At 46.6% G+C, this 17049-nt stretch overlaps 1 protein-coding gene across 13 annotated transcripts in view; it reads left to right on the plus strand.

Annotated features, from left to right (window-relative positions):
* Tenm2 (teneurin transmembrane protein 2) overlaps positions 1 to 17049 on the plus strand; it is a 1173780-nt gene that overhangs the window by 1094820 nt on the left and 61911 nt on the right. For all 13 annotated transcript variants that reach the window (XM_063230744.1, XM_063230743.1, XM_063230746.1 and 10 more), the window contains one exon: positions 16320 to 16530. In XM_063230744.1, coding sequence (XP_063086814.1) covers positions 16320 to 16530 — 211 coding nt within the window. The remainder of the gene's footprint in view (positions 1 to 16319; positions 16531 to 17049) is intronic.

A 17049-nucleotide genomic window follows, 5' to 3' on the forward strand; every position in this document is an offset into this window, starting at 1 on the left:
CTCTTGCCTTGGCCAGAATCTCTGCCTGGATTAGAGCAGGAATCCTCCTGTGCTCTGTGAGCAGCGTTTGAATATGAGCTTGAGGTCCTGATGCCATTACTGTTAGCTCTATGATTCCCACAACCCAGTGCAGATCAGTAGTTCTCTACCAGGGGAGCTGTGCTCTCCAAGGATCACCCGGCTGTGTAGGGAAGCATTTCGTAAGTCGTAGGAGACATAGGCTACTGATACCTCCTGAGTAGAGGCCATGACTGCTGCTAAATATCCTGTTTACATAGGAAAACTGCCCACAATAAACAGTGAGGACCAGAATGCCAAAGTTGAAGAATCCAGTGCGGAGGTTAACATCTCCTAGGAACACATCTATGTGAGAAATCTATGCCCAAAACAGGGAGTGTCCTTAGGCCTGATGTCAGAGGACATGATGTCAAAACCTGACAAGGCATTGCACCCTTACCAGAGGCCAGCCCTGCACTGACTTTACCTACACTGCATCAGGAAACCAATAGTTCTTTTGCAATACCTGTCCTTTTCATGGAAACAAACTGAGAGCCAGACAGGTGAGGTGTCCTACCCAAGCTCCATAGTCAAAATGTAGCCATGCCAGGAGCAGAATCCAGCTTAACAGCCCTCCCCTGAGCCCACACAACATCCGAGTGCTGTGCCTGGGACGGAGCAGAGCAGACCAGGAATGCGTGACGCCCTCAGCTCCCTCAGCAATGCAAATTCTGCAGCATGCTGAAAAATACTATCGGCCTTAGCTTTTTCCCTTAGTTATGGAGTTGGAAGGCAATTTTTGCCACAAAGTGCTTCTGCGCTGAAATGCCAGGGGCGAGCAGGGGAAAGGAGAGCACTTGGACTTTAAATAGCGAGGCATTCTCTGCAGTGCTGCGGGAGCAGCTGCCCAAGGCCTGTGCTCTTTTCGTGGGCTTTCCATCTCCTCGGCCAAGAGCTCTGGGGGACTGGAGAGGGGCCAGAACTGTGTGGCCAAATGTGAATCCAAAGAAAACGACAGGGTGCCCTAACCCTCTCTACTTAAGGCTTCTCTTTCTCTCTGTTTGCAACAAAAACCAAACTTTTCCAAAGGAAATTCTCTCCCTTTCCCTGTCATAGGGTATGTCATCCTTCATCTGCACCACTGCTGCTCCAGTTTCCTGAAATTCTGTGGGACACCACATCTTTTATTTATGGGAATCATGAAGTCATTTACTTTATGGGCATCTGAGAGCATCAGATGCAAGAAGACTCAAATATAAAGTTGCCAGCAACTATAAAACCCAAAGAGACAAAATAATTTCCTCAAGGCCAAATCACAGGCAGGTCAGACCTGGGCCTGGAGTCTAGTTTCCTGCTCAAAATGTTATATGCTTCTTTTTTTCATGCTATTCTGCTACTGACAGGACCCTCAAGAGAGTGGTCATCTGCCATGACTGGCTTGAGCCAAGTTTTGTCCCCGGTGCCCTCATTTATCTCACCTGCATTACAGCCCTAATTAGACTGGTTGCCATCACTGAGGATAGCAAACAATGCCCCCTAAACTGGCCACACTCTGGACAGAGTGTACCCAAATTCATTATACATTCAACAGACATAATCAAGACCATACCCAATGTCAGGGCACATGGATGAGTGAGACTCAGACTCTGCCTGCAAAGAAGTCACAGAATGATGGGGACAGGGTGGAATCCTACTAGCTGCAGTAAGGAAGGCTAAAGGGCTGTGGTCACACAGAGGAGACACTGCTGAAGTAGGCGAAGCATGACTTTTGAAAGATATAGAAGAACTCAATATGGAAGGAGAGATGAAAGAAACAGCAAATGCAGAGACATGAGGCAAGGTACAGCAGTGCTGGTGGGGTCCTCCGGTGCCCCTGCAGCACAGTCTGTCTGCAGGATAGAGGAGGAAAAGGTGGCACAAGCCGTGCGAATGTAGGCATATGGAGCATCTGTACCAGGCTGGGCAGATAGCAGTGTCAGGAGGATTTGCTTTTGCACCTTGGTTTCCAAAATCCTAGCCACACGTTTCCCTCTGACAGAAGCCTTGTATTTCCACTTGAATTGTTCCTGAACACATCTTCTCAGCAGAGAAGAAAACGTGGCCTTTGCATTTGTTTCCTGTGCTGTGCCTGGGCATTCTTGTATGGTGCAGGGACAGGGCAGCCTGTGGAATGATAAAGAGCAGGGAGCCCAGGAGATCTGGAGCCTGTCCCAGCTCTGCCGCTTACAGTGTGTGGGAAAGTCATTCCATCTCTGTCCTTTGGTGTTGTCCCCTGGCATGTGGGGCTAAGGCTAGTTCCTACTTTGTATGGTGCTTAGAGGCACAGGTGAATTAATATCCACAAAACATTCCACAGTTACTATATATCAGAGAAATCCAGGATCACCTGAAAGGATTGCACATGGATCAATGGGCTTTTCTCCCAAGTTTAGGAGTCAGTAGGTCTGACTGGGACTTTTTAACATGTTTTCAAATGATGCTGGCGCTGTGTGAGCCACTCCCATGTCATTTTGATGGGAGCTCAAGTGCTGGTAGTGATTCCTTTAAGCATAGCAGCCCTGGGCCATCTAATGTGGTGAGACAGGCCGCACAATTCTACATCCTCAAACAATGGCAACTTGATTGACCCAGGGAACAACCTGAGGCTCACTGAGATCCATGTCACAGATGCATGGCGAAAGAGGGCAGCTCAGGGCCCCAACTTCCTGAGTCATCTTCCTCTTTTAAAAGTGTTTAAATGAATAGAGCAGAGATGGAAGGAACATGCTGGGAGAGGACTAGCCCTGGTCCCTTGCCCTCTGTGACATTCCGTACCCTATCAGGACAGAGCTTGCCTAACCAGTAGGAGGCGCTATGCCCTTACCTTGTGGGTTTCATGAGTCTTAGGGTCAGGCACTCTAGGACTCAAAAAACCTGCACTGTCCTTCAGTCAAAAGCTTATTATATCAAGTGATACAGGCATTCCCACATCGGAAACTTACCTTTCACTCCCTAGGAAAATGCATTCTCCTCCATCCCACCCTCGCAGGTTTGGAAATGAGTGAGATTTTCACTCAGAGATCACAGCCCAGTGGCTCACTGACATGTTCTGCTTTGCTTGCACAGGGTTACAAAAAGTCTTTGAATTAGACGCTGACATTTAGAGGATGTCATTTAACCAGAAAGAAACACTTCGAGGCCACAGGTTAGACTACCCAAAGTCAAACAGAAGAATTAAGAGTGGAGCCCGGTTCTCCCGATTCTCAATTCCTTGTTTATTCTTCTGGCAGACTCTTTTTCTGAAAGCACTTGTGTGGCACATTTTCCAGGGAAGTCAAAGCTGCTGTAAATCTGGGATCAAGAAGAGAAAGGGGAATTCACTGAAAAGACAGGTACAGAAAAGGAAAACTACAGTCCCCAAAGCTAGCAGCCTCTACTGTTATTTCTGTTACATTCACTCATAAAACTCACGGCTCAGCAGGGACAGAGACAGGGAGAAAATCCCAGCCCACCTGGGGTCCATAGCCCAGAGTCTTAGCCTTTGCATCAGTGACACTGATATCACTGTCCGCCCAGGTGACCATGCCATTGGCACTGACAAGGTATCTTAGTCAGTGCGTGTTACCACACAGGCATTCAGATGATCCCTCACCTGGCTCCTGTATTCTCGGTTCCTCCTCATTAAAGCAGTGGTTTGTGAGTAGCTTTCTTCCTGCACAACCTCTTACCAAATCATGCTACCAACTTTGCCAAGGGATGATTGATCCTCCCCGGCCTGTCTTTCTACGCAGAGCAATGCAATGGATTTCTATCCGGGTCAGATCAGGTCTTGTTCATCAGTCGTTCCCAGGCAGCAGCATCCGCCATAGAGTAGCCTCTGATTGCTATGATGGCGTCCATTGCTCTACAGGAGTGGGTCACTCTGACCTCATTTCCTCCGTCTTCTCCCTCATTCTGCCCCACACTTGCTTTCCTGTTCTGACATATCACAGATTTCCATGCTGGGCTTTTGCACTTGCTGCTTCCTCTGCCCAGGGGCTTTTTCCTCTGGATGTTTCCAGGGCTCATATCCTCTTTCCTCTAGATTCCTAGAAGCCCTCCTCCTCCACCTAAAGCAGCAAGTCCACTCTTCCAGCAAGCTCCATTTGTTTGCCTTGCTTGTTTACTGTCTCTGCAACACTGTCACACTCTCAAAGTCTAGTATGCATTTATTTGTTTATTGTCTGTTTCCCCTTTCAGAGTCTAGGTCCGTATCCACAGGGTTCTTATCTGTCTTGGTCAACTCATTGTTACATGAGTTGAATGCCTACACGCTTTAACGAGAAATGTTTGAGGCGGGAAACAGTCGTCTTTTATTCAGCAGATTCTGTGGGGATGAATAAATTTCACTGTAGGGTTTTTTGTAAATGCATTCAGACAATGACACTTGAGTCACTCTCTACCAATGATGCTACTTTGCTAATGCAAAGAAAATCCAAACTCAGATCCATTCCTTTTTCTCAGTGGGACACCCGGTCAGCCTGCTCTTCTTCCCCCTTAGGAATACTGCCCCATCCTGTGGGCCACTACAGTGGGTGTGTGAGCCCCCCTGGAAGTCTCCTTTAAACAAGAGGAGAGGCGGAGCCTGCCAAGACTCTTGACCTTGGCCTCTTAAACTACAGCTGGTTTGGCAAGGTGCAAAGCTTGGAGAGGCTGGGCCTGCTGTGTGTGACTTCCTGCTGTGACTGCCCCCACCGAAGTCAAATAACTTCACCTCTCTAAGACTGAGTTTCTTCCTTTATTTATGTAGATATAGTAGGAATAAACAAATGGTTACCCTGCACGAATGCTTTTGTGCAAGGCTCATTTAATCCTTTGAGATAGAGCTCTGTTAAGCTGTGTATGCTTATTATTTCCAGTCTACAGATAAAGAAACCGAGGTTCCAGGAGGTAAAGAAGTTGGCCCAAGGTCACATAATCAGTGTGTGGCAATCAGCAAGTGGCAACAGCCAGTTCCTTAGATGCAGGTCAGATGCCTCCAGATCCTGTAACCCAGTACAATGTGGCTCACAGTACCTGCCCCACACAGGAGAGGTAGAAATTAAATGAGACCCTCTGCAGTGGGTAGTAGGCTCAGCAAAGGCACCGCTAGGCCTGGCACAGTTAGGAATTAGCTCTTCCGATCACCCTCATCAAGTGGAAGCTTGTGTAGTAGCTGAGTCTGGTCTCCACTCCCAGCCAGTCATCTAGAGGTATTTCTTTATGTCAAAAAAAGAAGAGCATCATGCCCCCCTATTAATGCTCTCAGCTCTGGGCCAATCCTCCTGCTGGACCCCCAGACAAGATCTCCCCTCAGGCGGAAAGTAATAGTTCCGGCTTGTTGCTCTGAGGTGTCCACTGTGACAGCCCCTTTTCTTTCTGAGGGACCCAGCAGGTCACTGTCTGGCACCCCACCAGGCTGCCACCCCCTGCCGGGCCTGGGCTCCGCTGGCCATCCGCTCAGTCCTGTCTGACCTGTCAGTGGGCTCAGTGAAATGGAGGTTGATGAGGAGCAGAGCAGGAGAGAGAAGACCAGGCGGTGAGAGGCCAGAAACAGCAGGCACAGGGCGAGCATTTGGGGAAATCAGACGCCGGGGTCAGAGGCGGCTGCTCTCTGTTGCCACTGGTTTTTGTAACAGTAAAGAGGGGAGACAGCAGCAGCCAGGCTAGAAATCCCACAGGCTGGGGGCTAAGTCTGGGCGTCTGGGCCCCAGAGGTTTGTCAGGAGGTGTCCGAGGCTACGGGAAGCTTCCAGTCACACCAGCTCATTCCCAGAGGCTTTTTCTGGGGCGAAAGGAGTTGGCAGAGTCGGGGGGTCGGGGGGGGGGGGGGAGAAGAGAGGAAAGACAGGCGAAGAAGGAGCAAGAAAAATAACTAGAAACTGAAGGTGTTTTCTGAGGTCTCAGCACCTGTTCCCCTTAATCCTTTGACATTTGGAGGGTACCTTACTAGCCTCCTATGAAAAATCAGACAGGTCAGGAAGCGTTGCAGGCAGACGACCACGGTGTAAGTCACTGCCTCAGCAATGCCAGCTTTGTGACTTTAAGCAAGTGATTTTCACTTTCAGAGCCTCCATTTCTTATCTGCAAAATGGAACCTGCCTCACAGTGTTCTTATAAACATTAACAGATGACCATTCAATAAAGGATGTTTGAAGAGGGGCGTGGTGCCGCACACCTGTGATCCCAGCATGTGGGAAGCTGAGGAAGGAGGATGGTTGCAAGTTCAAGACCAGCCTGGGCTACAAAGTGGGCTTAGGGACAGCCTGAACTGCAATAGTGAGACCCTGACTCAAAAAGACAAAAAAATAAAAATAGAAATAAAGGATGCTGGTGGAGGGCCAGCTCCCAGGAGTCAGAAATATAAACAGGGTAAGGTTAGGAGCTGCAGCTAAAGGCCAACAAAAATATTCTGTATCCAAAAAATAAATCATCCTGCATTTAAATTGCTAGTTCCCTGCTTGACTTAGATTTTTTTAAAAAATGTTCAATGCAGGTAGTAAGCATGTTACAGTAGAGGGTACAACAGGTCCTGTATTTTGTATACTTGGAGTGTTCAACAGACCACAGACTTTTGTAACAGCTTCATAGAGAACTTGGCTATGGAGTGCAGCATACTGAGTTCAAAAGCCAGCCCCTCTCACTCCCAGAAGCAGTGTGTCTTGGATGAATTATTTAATCTCTCTCCAAGGCTCTTGTTTCCCATCCATAAATAACAATGTTAGTAATCCTGCTAGGATCCTGGTAGTGATTTGCAAGGGGATGCATGTAAAGGACTTAGTTTCACTTTGGGCACCTAGGGAGCTCCTCATGAGTGCTGACCAGCAGTTCTCATTAGACATGGTTTACTTTAATGCTTCACTGTCCTTGTGACCCCAGGATGTTGTCACTTAGCACAGGGTCGCTATGCTGAAATGCACTGGCTTTGTTTGTACTGAGAGCAGCTCTGAGATGATGTGCTAATCGTGGTGATTGGTTTGTATCTGGCCTGCCCATGTATCTCTCTTATGAGAAATAAACCCAAAATGGAACCAAGACTTGTCACTATTGAGTAGATGGAGGTTACGCTGGTCCTTCCCAGGACAGAGCCTCCCAGCCTACCTCCATGTTCTCCTGAAGTGTTTCCCAAGGCGTATGGCACCAAATACAATTGCATGGGTGCTAAGCCAACAGGGTCCACAACCCAGAAATGATCCATATCTATTGCAGCATTAGCCATACTGCACACTCACATTTCAAAGACTCTGAGAAGTCCTGCTATAAAGAAACCAGTCTCATTTTGTTTAGCTGGCATCCCAGATTCTATATGAACACAGATCCCCCTCCCAACTTTGTTTCTGTGTTTCAGGGAACCCATATTAACATCCCAGAGGAGATGCACTTTAGGAAAAGCAGCCTTATTTTCTCAGGGCCAAATGTACTGTCGTGGATATTTAAAGGGTATTTTCAGTAATTCAAGGAAGGAGTTCTTGAGCTTTAATGAGCCAAAGAGTCCTCTAGGAATCTTCTTTAAAAAGCAGCTTTCTACTCTCAAGAATTCAGTAGGTGCTGGGTAGCAGCAGGAATCCACATGTCATATCATCCCTGGGCAGGGGTCAGAGAGTCCACCTTGAGCAATGCTGGTTTAGAGTGTGGGAGCTGGAAATTCAGTTGCTCAACATTACTCAACATCAGTGTCCAAATCGCCAGGGGGCCAGTAGTCAGGCAGGCTCTGAAATCCCAACCTGAGACCATGGGGTTAGTAGAGTCTATTTTTTAACAAGGTCCCTGAGTAATTCTGATGCTGATTAGAATTTGAGAAGCATTTGTAAAGAAGAGTTTTGTTGATGATATTTGTTTGTTTGGCTTTTGGTCCATTCCTTTAGTTTCGGGTGAAGAACCAGTCCAAAAAAATAAAAATCCCCCAGCAGCTTCCGGGCGCAGCCAGAGTCACATTAAACAAGAGTTTCCACCTGGCCTGTACGCTTGCCTTGGCAGGGTAGCTTTGGTTCTCCTAAGCAGCCTTTTTCTTTCTCAAATCCTTCCCGAGGAATAGGAATGCCAGCAGAGCAGCTTGCTGTGCAAACTCCAGTCTGCCAGACCTCTGGTCAAACATGACTGATCTTCCATCGCTAAGTCGTAGGAAAAGCCGAAGGTGCTTTGGGGCAAGGCTCTCTGCCCTTGGAACTCAGAGACTGACAGAAAGAATTGGCAAGAAAAGAGAGGAAACCTTCCAGCGGGCCTCCCAGGAGTGCAGGCACAGTGCTCCTTCTTGCAGTATTTAAGAATGGCTGTGCTCTCTGGGGGGTGAGGGGGACGCTGCAAGAGCAACGGTCCATCAGGTAGCCTGGGTATTAATGGCAGGTGAAACCTTCCAAATGAGCACCCTGTCAGCCCAGCTATTGCTTTCAAAGGTTGGCAATGCAGGATCCCTAACAGAAGCAATGAAGAACTAATCTCATATTGCCAGGTTAAATCAAGTCAGCCTTGCCCGTTCCTCTCACTTCTTAGTTACATCAAGCCGCAATACTTTCAATTATCCCTCACTTCCAACTTGTCAGCAGGCGTTGGGTAAAATGCAAATGGAACAGTGCCCTTCTCTGGTGAACGGAAAGTATCATTGAGAATCGCCTTCCCTGATCGCCTTCCTCTGTCTTCAGTGCTTGGCACCTGTCATCTCTTTTCATACGCACTGTCCTATAGAATCTCTGTGCACTTAGGACAGTAGGTGCTATTCAGTCCATTCTGTGGATTGGAAAACTGAGTCACAGGAGTTTGCTTACTTACACAAAATTTCACAGCCAGTGAGCTAGACCAGATTGCAAAGTCTGTATTCATTTGCTATTTTTCTGACTGGGCCAACTGCTCAGTATCATCTTGGGCAGGTAAAACAGAAGATGATCCCTGCATCTTAGTGGGCCCTGAGCTTTGGACTGGCTTCCTTGAGCTTTTCTGAGTGCTCCTCCAGGAAGGGGACTGGACAGGGCCCATACTGCTAATGGGGAGGGTACTCCAGTCCAGACTAGGACCCACATTACCCATGCTCCTTCTTTCTCCCTGCCAGCATGCTTTTCAGTGGTCTGCCATCCCTTACACCAGCCCTGGCACATGTGCAGTCAACTGAATGCCCAGAGATATTTTACATTTGCATTTTAATGCCCTAGGGCCCAGTGGCAGTCCCTATCTCCAGAGGCCAGCCCAGAAAACAGAGGGCCCATTTGGGTAATTCTACGTGAGATTAGTTTGCCAGAATGGCGCTGCCTTGTGATTCAGAGGTGACTCAGACAGTTTACATAAACAGGTGACCAGCAAAAACATACCCTGTGTGCCTTAACTATAACCCTACAAGAGCTCACCCTAAAATGAAGCAAGCTCAAGGCAGAGTTAATCCCATGGCTGCCATCTTCCTCTGTACTCAACAACTCCTTTATGTCTGAAAATTTACAGGACCCTTTGGCCTTTGCCAGTGCCACTGCCCACTCCACTGCTTCAGTGCCATTCCAAAGAGCAGCGGACTCTTTCTTCTTGCTCCAACTGGTTGCCTCTTGCCGTCTTCCCATTGCCTCATTAACTGTCCACCTCCCCCATCATTAGCTGCTCTCGGAACAAAGGCCCTCAGATTTATTGGGTTCACCACCTGTGCTACCTGTATTTTTCTTGGGGAAATGAGAACTTGGCAAGTATTTATCTCTGTAAGGGTAAACAAACCTATGTGCTGCCAAAAACACTCCAAAGAACATGGATAAGGCCGAGGAGGAGGAGGCTCATACCTCTTCTGAGTACCTGGTGTGAACCACTGCAGTTGATTCTTCTCACACTATTATAATGTGTCGTCATCATCTCTTGCACTTTGTAAATTCGCCTGTCCATCAAAGTGACCAACATGAAGACGGGGCCATGCTCAGCACTCAGGAAATTCCTCTGTGGCCTTGCCCAGCTGGTAACTCCCCATAGCGGTGGCTGCCATTTCTAACTTTCCATTATAATTGGCCAACTTTGAATTCCTGCATTGCTATCAGTGCGTGAGTGTGTGTGCTCTTCAAAACCGGTGTTTTTACCCAGTCCACTACATGGCTCTTGGCTCAGTAAGTAAGGCAGGTGGATTTGATGGTTGGTGGTGCTGTCCATCAAACCATAGTCTGGAAAGAGTGGGGCTCACTCTTAAAATCTGAGCTGTTGACCAATCCCTGGCCTGGAGAATCCTCACAAGTCCCTGACTGTCTGTGGCCCCTGCAGTGAATTATTGGAGTTCATTTGTGCCACCCTGTCACAAAATGGAACTGAGCAAAGTAAATTAGGTGTTTCTCTGAAGCCTTTAATACTTAAAAAAGCCTCAGAGTTCATGCAGGTCACAGAGGGAGTCACTTGCATACCAAGCTACAAGAAGCAAAACTTGACCCAAAATTTGAACAAAATGTTTCCAACCAGATTCTCTGTAAGCTTCCTAGTAGGAGGATAAAATCAGAAAATAAGTGAAATAAACAACCTCTTATTCCTAGAGCTGTTCCCTAGAACACAGGTGATACAAAGACCCAGGCAGCCTCCTCCAGGCAGAAAGTGTGCATGTTTCAGCCAGCTCAGAAAGATCCAGACCTTCCCTGTGGCTGCTTTGCAGCCTCCCTATACACACAGCCCCCCCTACCACCCGGAGCTGTACTAGTAAGCCTTCAATTAAGGCTTTGAGCTTAAACCTCTGGACTATTAAGGGACCACCTTTAAAATCGAGCAAGCACACTTGATGGGCTGGAAGTGGCTGCCACAAACCTGTAGGCACACGGAAGGGAAGCACCCCCCTGTGCCAATGCTAAACAGCCAAATGCAGGTTTGAGTCTCACAGGTAAAACAGCGTGGGCTTCAGCAGCCTGGTTTCCAGAAACGAATTCCCTGGTGTCTTCCTCGTGTTGATTTCTTTTCAGATGCTCATATCAACCAGCCAAGATTTTTCCCCCCACTGGAAGAGTAGACAAGCCTTCAGAAGTGATTAAATCTCATATCACCCTTGTTTCCCCAAGGTGATGGGTGCCTCCTGCCCTGTCTTCACACTCCCTTTTGGGGGAAAATGCCTCCTCCTTCCCATAATGAAGAAGACAAAGGAGATGATCTCATTGGCTGCCTTATCTTGCTTTTTATCCCGAGCTGCTGCTAAGCCATTTGGATGACTTACTGGACTTCTCCAAGCCTCAGTTTCATCCTGGGCAGGCTGAGTGATATGGCCAGAGCCATTTACTTAGCACTCACTGTATCCAGCGCTGCTCCAAGTAGTAGACAGTCACCCCTAACATCCCCCAGGGATTAATTACAGGACCCCCCGCAGATCAAACTCCAGGGATTCAAGAGTCTTATTCCTCAGTAACCTACATACATCCTCCAGATGTACTAAATCGTCTCTAGCTGACTTAGTCAAGCACAGTATAAATACTCTGTAATTTGTTGTTATACTACATGGTTTATGGGATAAGGAAAATGAAAATTGTCTGTACATGTTCAGTGCAGACACAGTCGTCTCAGGCCTGACTACTTTTTTATCCCAAAGTTAGTCAAACCCACAGATACAGAAACCAGATACTGCAAGGGGTCAAGAATTAACTGCTTCAGTTCTCCCAAAACTACTTTCTAACATCATCTTCATTTCACACAGAGGGGAAACTGAGGCACAGAAAAGTTAATTGCCTAAGGTAGCAGCAAGGTGGTGGCCAGACTGAGATTCATACCCAGAGTTTAAAATGTAAGGGCTATGTTATTCTGTTTTACAAAGTTTCCATGAAGACTTGAATTAAGAATATATGTAAATTCTATTATATCTGTAGCATCTATTATTACTCTTTATTATCAACCTGTCACTATGTGGAAACATAGCATGCTTGTCAACATTTGAGTCAATCAAGCCTATGAGTGAATTACTCTAAATAGAACAGAAAGCTAGGCATGGGGACGCACACCTGTGATCCCAGCCACTTGGGAAGCTGAAATAGGAGGATCTCCAGTTTAAGGGCAACCTGGGTGATATGGTGAGATCCTCATCTCAAAAAATAAGGACATAAATAAATAAATATAAAAGGATGAGAATTTATTTTCATCTTTATTATCTATAACCAGTTTAAAACTTCAAGGAATTTCTCTTGACAAGGAATAATACCTACAGTTTATTGAACACATATTTATATATATATATATATATATATATATATATATATATATATAAACATAGATAAGTATAATTCCTTGATTCTCTATCACATAACCCTATGGCATTTGCATTATCATAACTTAGTTTTAACCACTTGTCAGTGGTTAAAACATCACTCAGCAGTGCATTTGTCTACATACTATCCAAGCACCTCTGGCAGGTGTCATTTCAACCAGTTGATTCTTATTTTGAGTAAATCTGATAAATTTGTCATTTTTACAATTCCTGTTACCCTATCTTATAAAATTAATGAAAGATACAATTTTTGGTTATCTATATTTTAAATCATTGAGCTGGAGAGTGGAAAGGCAAGGACTGAGGCTCGCCAAGGATGGTTGTCTTCTCTAGCGCTCCGAGCCTGGGATGAGGTGAGATCAGCTTCACTCCCAAACCCACCTCATTCCAGAGGCCAACTTCTTGCTCCTGATTCCGAATCGAATTCAGCAGGAATTCATCTGACTTCTGCTTCGTATGCCAGAACTCTTGTGGAATATTTGCTCTTTATCGAAAGCAATAAAAAGAATGGCTCAATATTGTTTCCAGAGGTTTCTCGCATGTCCACATTTCCCTGAAATTGTCATCCCAATTAGCATATGATCCATATGTATCAAACGCGGCCAGAGCCGTGTTTAGCACTGGTTCTGACAGACAGCACCTAGAAAACCCGCCCTGCTTGGCCACATCTCACAGAATGAAGTCAGATGAGGACTGACTGAGCTCCCACCGCAGGCCCATCTGGGAAGGCTGAGGTGCTTCCCAGCCACACGCTGCCGAGGCAGAATCAGACCCTTTCTGAGGACTCTACACCTCTCCCACCACCATTACCACCAGACAAACAAATAAGTAGGCAGATAAACAAAAAAAGAAATCACACGATGTCCGTCGCAGGGCCGGACCACTTTCCTGCCACCGCTGAATGGAGACATCTGCCGCCCCCAGGTCCTGAACCAGTATTTCAGAACAGTTTGATTGCCTGCTTGATTGTTTGCGAGATAACTGCAAGATTGTCAGTGACAGGGTAATTTACCGAAGATTGCAATGTCAGACTCCATCCAAGGGGCTTGCTGGCATAAAGATGCGATTCTCATGACTGACAGGCCACTGGGAGATTGGAGTGCCAATTTAAAGTTCACAGTGTCATCTGAAGTGTTGGGCGGCGGCAGCCCATAATCACGCAGCATGATGAGGTCATTACCGGCATAACGTATGCTCCCACTTAATAACCCTGAAAGCACAATCTCTGCAGCAGGTAACTGTAAATATGTAGGAGGAAATTATTTATATCCTTTTTCCCCTTCTTTTTTAGTGTTTATCATCAGCCACTGCTGGTGTGTTTAGGTCATCTCCTGCCAGAAAAACCCTTGAATCAAAAGCCCCAGCATTAACAACAAATGGTGGGGAGATTTGAAGTTTTGAATTTTGAGGCATTCACAAGTCCAAAAAAGCATGGCACACTGCAGAGGGCGGGGAGGAAAATGCTCAGTGCTTAATAGGAAAACTGTCGAAAGGTATTATTTGAGCCCGAAGACGTCCTCGAGCTGGTAATACAGAGTGGGTGGTAAATGGGTTGGAGGGGAAGCAAAAAACGTTCCCACTTCGGGAGGGGAAGGCTGCCAGAGAGGGATGGAACTCCTAATGGGAACAGGCCGGTGACCTTAAAAAAATCCATAACACTAACAACAGTGGGTTTCTTCTCACTGAGAACTTTCTCAGCTGCGGAGGAAAGCACCACCAACAAATCTCAGCAGATTATTTTTAAAATCTGCAGCAGGCACCGCATGGCAGATTCCTTCCGTCTAGTACAGGCCGTTCACGAGAGGTGACGTCCGAGGGGGATTTTTGTGCTGTTATTCCCCTTTTTTTCTCTTCGGCCAATGGCCCTCAGGTCCAGATTGCACAGTCTGACTGTGGATCCAGGGATCCAGCACTGTGCCTCGGTATCACCCTGCTGCTGAGATACCTTCTCAAGGGTGGCACCTGAGGTCTGCGCTTTCCCAGGCGCTGGGGAGAATTCAGTTCAGCCAGCGCACCCAGCCGAGACATTCAGAGTCTTGATTTCCAACGTCTCTAAATTTAAAGTACGCGTGTCTGCTCACCCTCCTGGGTCCCCATTTCTAGGAAATTTTGTAAATCTAGATGTGTTACGAGGCACACAAGCAACATTTGCCCATGTGGAAAATGAGAGGCTAGTTCTAGTAATTTAAAGCTGAGCAAAACATGCAACCTCCTAATTTGTTTGTTTGCTAAAAAGAAAGTAATGCATTAAAATAATTGTACATTAATTGCTAAATTACAGTGGAACTTTGGTGAAATTACATATTTCAATTTCATTAGCAGAACCAAAGGAAAAGGGTAATGCCAAAAAATTACATTGTAGTAAATTTAAAGCACACAGGCAGGCCTCTGATTCAGTGTTCCAGGACAAGTGTTTGTCGTGGCACAGCCCAGGCTTGAGTGCATGTCTCCAGGATGCTAATTATAGCAGAAAAAATAAAGACCTTGCTATGAAATCCAAAAGGTGCGTGCAAGTGATTATCAAGCTTTTCTCCTGTTCAATCAATTCCCAACAGAGTAAGTAGGGATTGGCCCAAAAATCCATTCTAATAGGAAATTCCAAGGAGCAAATGCTGCCCTAAACATTACTAACCTCGGCTCTAACAAACACATGAAGAATGAGAAACAGTTGTTTATTCATTCAACAAATATTCATTGAGCACCCTGTTTAGCACTTGGCACTAAACAACACATGAACGAAGAAATTAATAAGACACTGTTCTTTTCACCAAGCTCATTTTCCAGATAGGGAGGCAAGCATAAAGAGATAATTAATTCCAGTACAAGGAAGTTGGTGTTAACAACAATGGTTTCTAAAATTTATTGTGCATTAGAAACACCTGAAAATCATGATTGACATCCAGAGTCAAGACCCGATGCTCGAGACTCCCTCTGGGGAGGACTGAGGTGGGCTCTTGATTCTCCCAAGAGGGTTTTGACAGTGAGCGCTCTCCTGAGAACCTCTGATACAGAGATGTGCAAGGCAGGAATACTTAACTGCTGTGTTACAGCAGTTTGGGTGCTGTAAGAAAAACACCATAGATAGGTGTAGCTTAACCAACTTCTCACAGCGTTGGTGACCAGAAGTCCAAGATCAGTGTTTGGTAAACACCCAGTTCCTGATTCATACATGACTCTGGTTTCTGTGTCCTCTCATGGCAGAAAGAGAGCCAGAGAGCTCTCTCGGGTCTTTTCACAAGGGCCCTACTCCCATTCGTGGCAACTCTCCTTGCATAACTTACTTAAGTCCCTCTTTAAAGGCACTACGTCCTCCCAGCGTGGTGCAGTTTAGAATTTCAGGCTACAAACGTGGAGGGTGCACACGTTCAGTCAGTAACACCATCCTGGCCGAGGCCATCATCAGGACAGCTTTGTAGGTGAGGTGGCCACACCGAAACCAGGTCTTAAACCATGAGTTAATTGTTCCTGCTTCTCCCACTCTTCGAACGGCTCCTTAGGACCAGATGCCATGGTTCGCTGCCCACTGTCAACTCCTGGCCATAGAGAGAGCTTAAATATGTGCTGAATGGTAGATGAGCATAAAGGAATCAGACCAGGAAAAGGAGCAGCAGGACTTAGAGAGGTGAATCGGATGTCCGGAGTCCTGCAGGCAGCCTGCTGGACAGTTCCCTCCCTGGCTCAGAGGGACCGGGGCTGGGATGCTTTTCTCCGTGGAAGTGAGATTTAAGGAATCCCAAGTGTTTTGATTATTTGTGCGCCCATTAGCACAGGCCCTTGGGAACTGGCTGTAGGTGATTTTTTTTATGTGATGTTATTGTAAAGCAACGTTTTTGTTTGTATTTCCAGCTACTCCTATAATCCTCGCTCAAAGGAGGAAAAAAAGAAATTTCAAACAAGTACAATAAAGAACACAAAGAGAAGCACACTTATCTAGTACCTGGGGATAGACATTTGTCAACATTTTCAATTTTTTCCTTTCAATCTTTTTTCGCGTGTAGATAGCCTGGAATTACACTAGGCTTGTTGTGTGAAACCTGCCAATTGAAGGCCTCTGGGAAGGCTGGATGATAGCAAAAGTGTTAGCGTCTCCAAGCGGCTCCGTGCCGCGAGCCACACTGACCATGCCTCTGCCTGTGCCCTTCCAGATGGCCTGGTAGACTGCCTGGACCCCGACTGCTGCCTTCAGTCTGCCTGCCAGAACAGCCTGCTCTGCCGGGGGTCACGGGATCCCCTGGACATCATTCAACAGGGCCAGACGGACTGGCCTGCTGTGAAGTCCTTCTACGACCGCATCAAGCTCTTGGCCGGCAAGGACAGCACCCACATCATTCCTGGCGACAATCCCTTCAATAGCAGGTAGGCATCTATGAGTCTTTGCATGCTTCCCTTCCAGTTCCCTTCCTATGGGAGCAGGAGGAAATGCTAGGATCTTCTGGGCACCAACTGGCCCTGGCCCTGCCCACTGTTGGCAGCTACCTGCTCTAGCCCAGAAGGGGTCCTTTCTTCCCACTGGTTGGGCTCCGGAGCAGACTACTGGTCTCCCTGCAAGATTAGGCCGCATTCGACCCAGAACATGCAGGAGGTACCTGTTGATTTCCTAGTTTTGAAGTTATTTTTATGATCTATTTTTATGATATTTTTGTCGTTATTTTAAATCTCCCTTTGTAATGCCTCTGAGAGTGGCTTTTGTTTGTGCACTGCTGAAATAGTTCATTCAGTAGAGTATTTTTGAAAGGTGTTATTAACTTGATAACATAACCTATCACTCGTGGCATCTTAGAGTCAAGATAATGCCAGTTGTGAGAATTTATTGAGCACCTGGAATGAACAGAGACATTCCCTAGATGTCACTAATGCTCACAGCAGCCCCATCCG

This window comes from Cavia porcellus, unplaced genomic scaffold (assembly GCF_034190915.1).
Source record: "Cavia porcellus strain 051 isolate PalLab524CR breed Dunkin Hartley unplaced genomic scaffold, mCavPor4.1 scaffold_19, whole genome shotgun sequence".
Taxonomy (NCBI): domain Eukaryota; kingdom Metazoa; phylum Chordata; class Mammalia; order Rodentia; family Caviidae; genus Cavia; species Cavia porcellus.